The sequence below is a fragment of the Indicator indicator genome, chromosome 11 (assembly GCF_027791375.1).
Source record: "Indicator indicator isolate 239-I01 chromosome 11, UM_Iind_1.1, whole genome shotgun sequence".
NCBI lineage: Eukaryota > Metazoa > Chordata > Aves > Piciformes > Indicatoridae > Indicator > Indicator indicator.
This window is the reverse complement of record NC_072020.1, coordinates 18,785,167-18,797,645: the sequence shown is the minus strand read 5'-3', so window position 1 is coordinate 18,797,645 and position 12,479 is coordinate 18,785,167. Positions and strand designations below refer to the sequence as shown.

At 41.3% G+C, this 12,479-nt stretch overlaps 1 protein-coding gene across 4 annotated transcripts in view; it reads right to left on the bottom strand.

Moving 5' to 3' along the window:
• The window catches only part of DYNC1I1 (dynein cytoplasmic 1 intermediate chain 1), a 190,782-nt gene extending 178,659 nt beyond the window's left edge, over positions 1 to 12,123 (bottom strand). For 2 of the 4 annotated variants that reach the window (XM_054385165.1, XM_054385166.1), the window contains exons 1-3: positions 12,016 to 12,123; positions 8,792 to 8,906; positions 6,183 to 6,324 (exon numbers count right to left, since the gene is read on the bottom strand). In XM_054385165.1, the coding sequence (XP_054241140.1) occupies positions 6,183 to 6,324; positions 8,792 to 8,906; positions 12,016 to 12,123 (365 nt within the window). The remainder of the gene's footprint in view (positions 1 to 6,182; positions 6,325 to 8,791; positions 8,907 to 12,015) is intronic. The other 2 variants (XM_054385167.1, XM_054385168.1) reach the window with 1 other exon arrangement.
• Positions 12,124 to 12,479: the final 356 nt, after the last annotated feature.

The window sequence follows — 12,479 nt, the reverse complement described above, 5'->3', positions numbered from 1 at the left end:
TGGAGAGTCAGGCATGAAGCAACACAGGATTAACACAAGTCTCAAGTGTGTGTTTAGATACTGCATTCTAAAGAGAACACCTAATAACTATACAAAAATGAGTAAATAATATGCTGCAGAAAAAAGGGACTGCAATTATGTCTGTTTCTCCCTGCACTGGGACAACACAAGCTGAGGGTGAACATCAACACAGTGAAAGAAAACATCCGGGGTGGGGGGATTTATACCCAAATAGCTCCAAGTGTCCATGGTAGATGGAAGCAACTCAGAATCACATCTGATGAAAACATACATGAATGCAGACTAACATTGTCAGCAAACCTCAGAATAGAATGAGTGAGAAGAAAACACACTCCTGACTCTCTATCAGTAAGGACATCCAACCTAATGCGACAGCTGCTCCTATGTTCTGTGCAATAAAACTGGGAATGCGTTCAGAGGTCAGAGGAACTGTAAGATGAACTGACACAATGGACAAAAAATTATGCCAACAGCCAAAGGCAGAGGTGATATTGCTGCTCCTCAGAGAAAATTCCTCCAGCACAGCAGACAGATGTCCTATTTCTAGGATTGCTCTGTGTTGTATTTTAACCAGAAATAATTAAAAAAAAAAAGTGATGATGAGGTAATCAAGATTCCAGAATGGTCTAACTTCTATGTCATATCAGTGCTACAACACCTCTCTTAAGAAATCAAATTTCCCTTTATTTTTCATTGTCTTTGCTACCTAATGCTAGGTTTAAACTCATTGTCATCAAAACATCCATTAAATATTTACAGCTTCATCTAAAGGAGGACTAACCCTGCTTTACTGAAAGTGAACTTCACACCCTGAAGGAAGCTAAGCAATTTCAGTGCATCAAACACATCTCAATGGCATGGCAAGATAACTCAGGTAAGAATTATTTAAACTAAGTATTGTGTAGTGTTCTAATTCAAGTAAGAATGGTAATTATAGAATGAGTAGCTGTAGCCAGACAAACCCACCAATACAAATGGACTGTGAGATAAATAGTACAAAATAATCCGCTTTGCATTGTTTTACAGCAGATAAAACACCATAGTGAAGTAACCATCCTTTGAAAGAAGCTACCAGAAGATGAAAAATACTTCCTTTCATCTTTGTTTTTATGGAAGCCTGCAAAATAATCAGGTATCTAAATGTATGGGCATCAAAATCTGCAAGTTAGAAAGTAAAAGAGCACATATGAAGCTGTTGCAGAAAGACAGACAACCATTAACCTTTAGACGTCCAAGACAGCTGAGGCTGATGCAGTTTACTGAGCACATGAGAAGTGGGAAAGCTTTTACACAGCCTAATGGGATTCTCTGTTTGGGTACAAAATGCATAGAGGGAAGTGCTGCATGCAAAGGACTTCACTGCACACACGTTCACACAACCCAGCTCAACAATCAGTGGGATGCTACTGTGCAAACCTGTCATTGTAGGGTAAGGAAGTAGATGGGAACATAGAGGAGCAGCAGAAAATAGATAGGAAAAAATGGGCCACACAGATAATTCAAACCTTGGTCCACAACTCATCAAATCATAGAACTGCTGATGCTGGAAGAGACCTTTGAAACCATCATGTCCAACCACCTGCCTAGAGCTTGCAGTCTTACCACTACTGCTAAGCCACCAGCACTAGACCATGTCCCTAAGCACTCTTTTAAATACCTCCAGGGATGGTGGCTCCACCACCTCCCTGGACAGCCTGTTCCAAAGCTTTCTCTGAAGAATTTTTTTTCCTAATATCCAACCTGACCCTCTCTGGAGAAGCTTCATGAAAAGCCTCCACATAAATAACCCTGAAGAGGCAAGATTAAGTTTCTCACTGTGCTGTAGCTCAGGAGCTCTTAGCAAATGACTTTACCTCATCCCCTTCCTTCACAGCATTTACTTGAACCTAGTGAACTGAAATTTACATTTCGGTTGTGCACAAGCTGACTATCAGCAATAGGACACTGGGCATCATAAAATGCTTGCAAAAAACTAAACAAACCAAAATCCTTATCCTGAAGAAGCTAAGCATGCTCTATTTCAAGGAAAAAGAGTCATAGAATCATACAATCATTTTGACTGGAAAAGACTTTAGGAGAGTCATGTCTGAAGACATCATAACAGAAGGCCTTGTGAACCCATAACCCATCTACTCAGAAATAGGTACCTGTTCAGGCAGTGTTTGTCATTTTCCTGTCTTATCTGTGCAGCACAAGCACCAAAGCCATTAGAAAAGCAAAGTGGGGTGTGCAAAGCAGTGTGGAGACAGGCAAGCTGCTCACTGTGCAACAACAGGTGCCCAGTGAATTACTGAGAGCAACCAGAAGACTGAGAGAGGCACATACCAAACCTATTTCTTCAGAATAAAGGTATGGTAAAATCTTCCAGAACCAAAGTAGAGCACAACTCTGCCTAGCTCGAACTGATCCCCAAGACCAAAGTTATCTCTCTTGTCCAACTGAAAGCATTCAAAGAAAACTGTCAGTGGTTTCTAGCACCATTATTCATGTAACATCTACTCATCCTTACAGTTGCTGCCACGGTTCAGGGGGAAGCTGGAACGCTTCTGCAACCTAGTGTTAGTCGTAGTGAAAAGGCTGGGACAAAGAGTGGCACTAAAGGTCAAGTAGCTAAAAAAATCCCCTTTGAAACCTGGGCTGCACAGGACAGAAATGGTTCCATAATTTAGTGGTATTACAGTCTGCCCTACACCTTCTCCTTATAAGCTTAATGGCATCAGGGAAATGACACTGTTGCTCTAGCTATTGTGCTGAAGATAATGGACAATGGTCCTGCAGGATAGAAGCACTGCTAGTCTGTAGATTGTATGGCAGAAGGGACCATTGTGACCATGCAGCTTTTCTTCCTGTGCAACAAAAAAAAAAAAGCTGTATGACTTTTCTGAACGAGTTTTTGTTTGACCTGTTGTCAGCCTGTGGCCTCTCAGCCAATGACCAGTGATAGAAGGTCCAGTAGAATTTTTAGGTAAACTGCTCTGGGAAGAATTTGTCTCACCATTAAAATTTTATAAAATGTTTATGGTTTTATATTTGTTTAGCTTCAACACCAGACACTGTGCTGCTCTTACACATGGCCTGCTGGAGCCCTTTTGCTCCCCATGTAACTACTAACCTTGATGAACAAGTTAACAGTTCATTTTCATCCTGGGAAGACTGACATTAGGAAGAAGTTCTTGACTATGAGGGTGGTGGAACACTGGAACAGGTTGCCCAGGGAAGTGGTGGAGGCTTCTGGAGACATTGAAGGTCAGGCTTGATGGGGCTTTGAGCAACGTGATCTACTTGGGGATGTCCCTGCTTACTGCAGAGGAGTTGGACTAGATGACCTCTAGAGGTCCCTTCCAACCCAATCATTCTGTGATTTTAAGTCTGTGGCTCCAGAATAGCAACTACTTAACACAGTTCAAATTCTCCAATTCATCAGTTGCCCTTCCTGCAAAGTGGACATCAGAAACCTGCATTTCTGGCTAAACTACACTCACCATTCTGTGAGAAATCACAAGTACCTGCCAATCAAAACATATTTCAGATACACTTGGTGATATTGAGACCAATATATTAAGTCTGATAACTACCAGAAGTGCCAACAACTCATAGAAGTATGAACCCAACCTAGTTCTTCACCAGAAAGTGCTGCCTCAAATGGGATTGTATGAAGATCTCTTGCTTTCTCCAAAGCTTTCAGCAGGGCCTCTCTCCTGTGATGACCAAGATGACTACATATTTTTTTGTTTTGGTTTGGTTTTGTTGTGGTTTTGTTTGTTTGTTTGTTTGTTTTTGGGAGGGGGCTGTTTGGTTTTGTTGTTGTTGCTTGGGTTGTTATTTTTTTTTCTTTTTCAATATCTGTATCTTCCTCTGGAGGACACTTCAGCAGTGAACAGTCAGACTGACTGCAGGCAGGATGTCTGTGTGAGCTCATTATTTCTGCAGCAGCCTTAGCAGCGACAACAACAGATGAGCCACAATCTCTGCGACCAGGGCATTAGCAGCTTTGGATCTAATCTCCTCTCCTCTAATGCCTGTGCTCAGTCTACTGTTGTATAGCAGAATGAGGAGAAGGGGAAGATCTTCAAAGCACTATGGCATGAGAGGGGATCCTGCAAAAGTGGCCTTGGAGAGAGCAAAATGGAAGGATGCATTTAAAAGAAGCAGAGTAGCCCTGCTAATACAGATCAGCAGGCATTCTTCTATGCAGATGCCAGGTCAGGAGTATGGCCTAGGCATCCCTCAGGGAGAAAACAGCAGAGACATTTAATCCTTTCTACCCACTGTGATGACAGATCCGCCAACACATTTTGCTCTCCAGGTTTGATGGCTCTATCATGCATGCATGTTCGAGTGTACCCCTTCACACATCAACACACTGAGCACATCTGCCTGCACCCAGTGACAAACTAATTGCCACTCAGTGCTATCCACAGGTTGCAGAGATTCCCCAGGGTCTGGATCAGACATCACTGAATTTCCAATACCACAAACCAATTGCTCCAGGCAAACATCTGCAAGCAGCCTTCCTGACACAAAACACAGCCCTTTCAATACCAGAGAAGATGGCAAGCAAACTGGTGGACTACAAATAAGGTCTTGGGATTCCCACTGAATTTCTAGTGTGGCCACAAAAAGCCAGAAATGGATGCAAAAAGAAAGCCCACAATGCAGTACAGCATGAGCTTTGAAGAAGTCAAAACTCCATTCTCCTCTGTAAGGACACATGGTCACATGCTTCCACTGCTTGCTGCTGACAGAGTCAAAGTGCTACAGTAGGTCAGAGCAAAATTAATTCCTCCAAGAGCATTTCACTACTATAACAGTAAAAAAATTACACCATTAAGTTTCAGAAGAAAACCAGAAATCCAGAAGTCTCCAGTCAGTGTTGTCATAGCTCCATGTAGGACTGTAGGAGCAGCTCATACTTTGCTTACAAACCATTTTTGGTCTGCTCAAAGTACTTTGATTTGCTGAAGTCTGCTGCATTTATTTGTGAATGTAGCATTACACTATTCTCTGTGTTCTGAGCAGTCATATCTTCAAGGCTAGGGCTTTCCTACTTAACAACCTCCATTTCTTCTAGAGGGTAGACCTGGCAGAAGGGCTGAGCAGATCTCAGCAACATCTGTGCAACATGCATATTACAACTTACAGTGCCTGTATTTGGCTTAAAAAAGTGTGATTTTTCTAAGCAGAAGGCTGGTGTGGTATGAGTCTGGTGACCTGAAGATCTGTGACATTACTGCTGATGTCTGTAAAGGCATGGTGTCTACTCCTGACAACTGTTAACTGTGGAGAGCAATTGCTGTGTTGTGAAGCCATTACCAGAGTCTTGGCTCACAGATCTAGCAGCTCAGCTTTATGTTGAAATAACTTGATGAAAAATTGCTATTAGGACCCATGTTTTACACTTCCCAAAATACACAGCATAGCTGTTTGGACCTCTTCTTGCTTGAACATATGCAGCATCCTCCCTTCTTTTCTGCTCCACAGTAGGAATTACTCAGTGACTGACACCGCATTTGCTGTTTCAACCATACCAACAAAGAAGGTTGCTCTTGTGCCCATCCCTTACACACACCCCACCACCCCCTTCCATGAGGAAGAGAGCTGCAGAGCTCCCATTCTGCTCGAAACTCTCTGGTATCTGTAGTTTCCAAGGCAGAATTGTCACTTGGTCCTGGGGTGTTTCAGCCTGTTTTTGTACAAGCACTTCCCTTGGCATGTCAATGCCAAATACTGTGATGAACTGTAAGAACATGAGGAAGTCTGGAGTTACACCTGGGAGGACTTCAAGAGGGGCTGGTGATATGACCAAAGATAACTTACATAAGCAACAGGTTCTACCACTTGAGCACTTGCCCTTGTTTTCAGTGTATATCCACACAGAATGACAGCTTTCTGTGGGCCATTTTGGAAGCATAAATTCAGCTCTTGCTTCCAACATGAGGTTTGGGGCACATAACTTCAGATGCGATTGCTGTATAAATTTATTTACCTCACCTCAGAGACCAGTCTTACTGGATGGTAACACACAGTGGCAAAATCAGAAAGAAAAGTGCACATTAGATTCAGCACATTCTCATTTTCAGAAGAAAAGATAAAAAGGGGGAAGGAAGGGCAAATTAAAAAAACCCACAACACATTTATTCACCACTGACTCTAGGTCTTACCTTCCTAGGGGTCCCAGATCTCCCGAGTCCTGGCTGCCTGCATCACTGGGTGTGCTCACTGATTTCGAAGAGGGAGACATAGGGGTTGGGACTAAATAATGAAAATAACAGGTATCCCATGTTAACACATGCAGCGACTGCACTGATGAAGAGCAGTGTCAGACAAATCAAAACCAATGGACCAAAATGATAGTGGATGAATGAGGAGGTGAGTTTGAAATGGTGAAAGCAAATAAGGAAGGAAAGAAAAAGAAAAGGAAGAGAGTCAGGTGAATGTTAAGTCGTTTGGAAATGTTAAAACTGATATGAATTTAGACAGGGTTGAAACCCCACTGGGAATCTACAGCAAATCAGTGGTGGAAAACAGATAGTACTCACTTTCTTGGGTAGAATTTAAAGGTGACTTGCAAAAGGTTTTAAGGGTATGAAGAAATATCAGGGGCTTGTCTTGTCATAAAACTAAGTGAACTCTTCTGGAAAAGTCAAGTAGGCAAGAGAACAAGCATACAGTCCAAACAGTAAATTTAAATCAAAAGCCAGTGTCCATAAGAGATGGTCTAAGGCTGCAGAGTGGAAATGCCATCAAAAATAAAAGCTAAATAAGGAAATCCAGCTGACTTAAAATCATTTCCCAAAGATGATGAGAATACACATTAGGCTGCTCAGTAATTTAGGTCATCCAAAGTTTCCATTTTGGGTGGGACATGATTTCAATGCTCAGGGAAAAGTTGCCCTTGGTTTAGGTACTGTTATCCCAAGCTCTAGAAATTATTTTCTCTCTGGCTTGCCAGGGCTTTTGCAGCATATTTCATGCAAAGGCAGTTTTATTTCCTGAAACAGGAAAGGAATTTCATAGCTCCAGGTCAGCCTGAGTTAAAGCTCTTCAGCAAGGAAATAATAATTATTTTTTTTTTAAAAGTTCAAATATCCTGATTTCTTTTAAAATGGTTTCTCAAAATATATTTAAACTGCAGCAATGGCTCCAGTCCAGATTTAATGCAAAGTGGCCATATTGAATAAAACACACCAAAAAAGGGGTTTTAATGCAAGAATGAAGTTTGCCATTTGGTTTAAATCATTTGAACTCTCTCTCATAGATTTAACAGAGTAAAACTTTAAACTGTTCTGTTCTGCTCTGTAATGCGTAAAGACAGACCCATCAAGAGACTGGGATTTTCCATGTGGCCAAACATTTCATGCAGATTCTCACCAGAGGCTGTCACAGGAATGACTGCATCAGGAAAAGTGAATTCATCTTCGTGACAGCCCCTTGGCAGGTTACAGGTATGTCATGGCTGCTTGGGCACTTCATATTCACAAAGTGGGCTGAGTATCATCTGTGTATATGAAGCATAACTAAAGCTTCCTTTGTATATTAATTGTGAGTGTCTAGGCAGGGAACGAAAGAGGACAAAATATTATTAATTTAAATCAATTTATATGTGAATTTTTGTGTTCTTTTGATAGTAGCAAACTAACTAAAATAAGAATTGATAATTGGCAGCATGAATATGTGTGATTAGTTCATATGATAAGGAAGTACATCCTCATTTTTAGATAAAAATGAATATATTAAGGTATATTAAAGGCTAGGACATTAAAAATGTATCTCACCTTATAATCTCACAATATAACTAACAAAATATATTTTATGATACAAAAATAACCTAGTCATTACTTGTCAGACAATTGTGAGAAGTATTTAAAAGCTTCAGTCACAACTCAGAAAAATATTAACTTTCCTCAGTTTTGCTTGATGCAAGTTATTAATTGAAATTCCACTTCAGAATGTCACAATCTACTCGTGTATGCAGCCAAGCATCTGTATAAGGAGCTTTTCTATTTTATCAGATTTGGAGACAACAGAGGGAAGGAAGGAGGCAAGGAAGGAGGCAGGGAAGGAGGCAGGGAAGGAGGCAGGGAAGGAAATTTCTCACTCTAGGGCCACCCAGTAAGTGAGACAGAGTGTAATCAAGGTAACAAACATGCAGCTACTCTAAACTTTGTCACATATATTTTTAGACTGAGGAGTTCAGATTCTAGAACTGAAACAACAAAACAAACAAACAAACAAAAAAAGAGGTCAAGCTCATGAAACCAAAGCTAAAATCTACACTAATGATCTGACAATGAGTTTTTTGCTAATTTTTTATTTCCCCTCTCCAGTTTTGCTTGATTTTAAAAGAAAATGAGCAGGAGTTCCCACATGACTGTGCTTATCCTTCCTTAGCAAAAGGTTAATCTGAATTTTTGCAACGAAACTCAGGACCGAGGAAGTACAGCTTTTATAGTACTATTTTGTGGGTCACCAGATAGATGTGAAAGAAAATAAAACAGTCCATCAGGAAAGAAATCATCGGTGGTATGCAAACCCAACCTGCATTACCTTCCCCAAAAGTTCCTGAAGGAATGAAACAGATGTTTTTGGCAATGACAAGCACTCAAAATGCCATGAGCTGGTATATGAGAATGGTATGGCAGGCATTCAAACAGAAGAGTTCACTTCACTAACACAGCCAAAAAACAAAGAAAGCCAAGCATGCTGCAATAGAAAGAATGCATTCACTGTGGCAGAGCTGAATGCTTTACAGTGTGCTTCTTTTAAATACCTAGAGGTGGTTCTGGGGATATACCAATGCTCTGTAACAAAGCTTCGGTCTCTCTTCTTTTGCGGTCTAGGTCGGAGTCTTCCTGAGCTGGCTCCTTCTTTTGCTGTAGATCAGCCTGAGTTAGAACAGAGAAGTTTCATCCACATACAGTCAGGTGTGTGGAAAATATTTCTATGCACCACTGGTTGGGAACACTTTCAAATTCACTTAGATATGCTTAGATAAATTAAAGCTTTGATAATTTATACTGCATATATCAGTATTCCTGAATGAACAGGAGAACTGATCTTTGCAAGGAATTTTTGATGGAAATCTTCTGCTTCTCACTTATCAGATGAAACTTATTTAGCTAATTTACAAAATTTATAAAATAGAATCATAGAATCAGGGACCACAAGGATCACCTAGTTCCAACCCCCCTGCCGTGGGCAGGGACACCTCACACTACATCAGGCTGGCCAGAGCCTCATCCAGCCTGGCCTTAAACACCTCCAGGGATGGGGCCTCAACCACCTCCCTGAACAATCCATTCCAGGCTCTCACCACTCTCATGGTGAAGAACTTCTTCCTCACGTCCAGTTTGAGTCTCCCCACTTCCAGCTGTATTCCATTCCCCCTAGTCCTATCACTACCTGATAGCCTAAAAAGTCCCTCCCCAGCTTTCTTGTAGGCCCCCTTCAGATACTGGAAGGCCACAATAAGGTCACCTGGGAGCCTTCTTTTCTCCAGACTGAACAGCCCCAACTCTCTCAGTCTGTCCTCATAGGAGAGGTGCTCCAGCCCTCTGATCATCCTGGTGGCCCTTCTCTGGACACATTCCAGCATCTCCAGATCTTTCTTGTAATAGGGGTTCCGGAACTGGACACAGTACTCCAGGTGGGGTCTCACCAGAGCTGAGTAGAGGGGGAGAATCACCTCCCTTGACCTGATGGCCACACTTCTCTTGATGCAGTCCAGGATCTGGTTGGCTTTCTGGGCTGCAAGTGCACATTGACAGCTCATGTTGAGAACAACAAATATCATCACCCTGAATAAAGAAAGCCCTTTCCTTCTCAAATCAAGAAATAAAATCCCATTGAACCTCAGTGATGTAGCCACACACATTTGGCTTACATTTGGTCCCGAGCACTTGTTGGCAATAAAAATACTTTCTTAGAAATTCCAACATTTAACCAAAGCAAAGGAAAGAACTAACATTTCTCAAAGAGGATTTTGGCAGCTCTGGGCACCAACAGCCAAAACTAATGGTCCACAAGACCCCTCTCTCTTTTCTTATATATCTATACCTCCTTGGAGCTCTCACACATTACTGTTCTCCCCTCTCTGAAGGGAGCAGGTACTAGCACCTAGAAACTGGAAGAGCAACATCTGCATTAACCAGAATACCTTCTATTTGGGTCATCGTTCCCCAGTTCAGTAGGGTGTAAAGAAAAACCCTGATATCCCAGCCTAGTGGCTAGAGCGCTATTGAAAGAAAGAGGCTTGCAGCCTCTCCCAGATGAGGGAAACGAACCCATGTGCCACCCCATAGTCTAGTGCAGTAACGCAAGTAGAACAAAATGCAAGTGGTTGTGTCTGTTATGTTGTCATGTCTAAAATGTCTGGAGGCATCTGTATCTATACTTTGAATCCTCAGATTGCTTCCAAAACAGCTGACCCATCTAGCCTCCACACAGAGGTTGTCCTTTCTGCTGAAATCAGACTGTGGGGCACAGGAGACTTGCACAGTGCCTCAACCTGCTTTTGATGCTAGTTCGTGTACAACATAAACCCCTGAAGTTCAGAAGCATCCCCATGTTCTCCAGTTTTGACACAGCTACAATGCAGAAGGAAATTGCTTTTACAGACAAAGTTCAGGGATAACCGTCTGCTCAGCTCTTCCCATAAGCTAGCTTGAAGCATATCACAGTACGTAGGGTTGTAGACAACTCTTTTGCACCACTGTACATGTCTAAGCACCTAAGTGAATGTTAGACTTCACTCCTGGAGATCATCAGGCATCACAGTGCATCTCATTTATAGCACCACAGTTAGGCACTGCAGCATAATCTGTAGAGCTGGGTGTCCTGAACTGGATCTGGCTATCGGGGCCAATGGAAAGTTCCAATCACCACAAGATCTCCACGAGGCATAAAATCAGAGGCAAGGGACAAAGGAAAAGGGCTTAATAGCTTCCTCGAGTCATCAGCTTGGCTCTCTTCCCTCTAATTCATTAGCAGGCTAGTAATGAACATTGAAAATGTTAACATTTAAAGCCCTGCTTACAGAGGACGCCCCTAGTGACTCCAACAGCCTCAGGGGGGGTGTGCTGGTAAGTGCAGAAAAAGGGCTCAAATTAAAAAAAAAAAAAAAAAAGAGATTAAAAAGACAGCCAAAACTGGAAGGCTGATTTCTGGGATCACATCACATTTGCACAGTAATTCCATGAAATTCCTGTACGATATTAAAGTGTCAGTTTAAAAAGAAACCAGTTATTAGTAAAGGATAACAGGTGCTTTAAACTATAGTAAGTGTTGACATTTGAAGGAAAGGAAATGTAATCACTTAATGCTTCTCTGACTTTGCATGAAAATGAATATCCACTCCCTGTCAATTCTCACCTCTATTCCTGTAAGTGACTGAATACAAAGAAGTACAAATCCCTTAATGAAAAACCTAATGCATATCATCAAGGACAAATAAACTAATATGTCAATCAAACTCTACCAGAACTGAAAGATGCACCCATGCCAGCAGATGAAAATGCAATTGCAATTATGTTTTCCTTTGCTGGAGAATAGTAATTGGAAATCTGTTACCTTAGCCAGTAATCGAACTAGCCTTCAGAGTCCAAAAAATACATATTTAGATTGTAATGACTTGGAAAAAAAAGAAAAAAAAGCAAGCCCTCTTTCTGCCTTTTCCTACTCTCCATTGTCTTTCTGTTGAAGGAAAGCCCAGGAAAAAAGCATTGAGGCAAATCAATTTTTCTTTCTAGGCACACATACACATCATGCTGTCTACACTGCTGTCATCTGACAGTGCATTGGTTTTAAAAGCAAATCCCTCACCCCAGCTTTCTTGGCTAAAAATAAGCATTTTGATTTTCATGTTAGACTGGTGTGGCTTTGAGGATCTCATTCCACATGACAAATACTTTGGGGTATACAAGGCTGAGATGTCAGAAACTCAGCAAGCCCCTTCCACAAGCAGGAGCTATCTAAAAGGTATTTTTGCATACTTACCTCTTTCTTCTTCCTTTCTTCCTCCTTTCTTTTCTTTTCTTCTCTTATCTGAGCCAAACGCTGCTTTTTGCGCTCAAGTTCAGCTTTTAAATCACTTTTGTCTGACATTTTGACTCTGCTGGAAGCAAACACAAGGAAATCAAGGTGAAAACACAACTAAATATTTTTCCTGTTTACTGAAGAAAAAAAAAATAACAGTGCTTCTAAAATTACACAAATACATTTCTGTGTAAGCACTGGCCCTTGGGCTTTACTGACATTGTAGAAAGTAAGATGCTTGTTTGACTATTTTAATTTCAAGAAATAGACCAAAATATCATCAAACCTGGAATGTATTTTCAAGTGACCTTTACTAGAAAAATGCCTTTGTGAAGTAAACCCATTTTTCATCTGCTGTTCAAAAAAATGCTTTAATGCTCTCACACACCGAAGCTAAAGCCTTTTGATTTTCAGCAGCTTCAGCA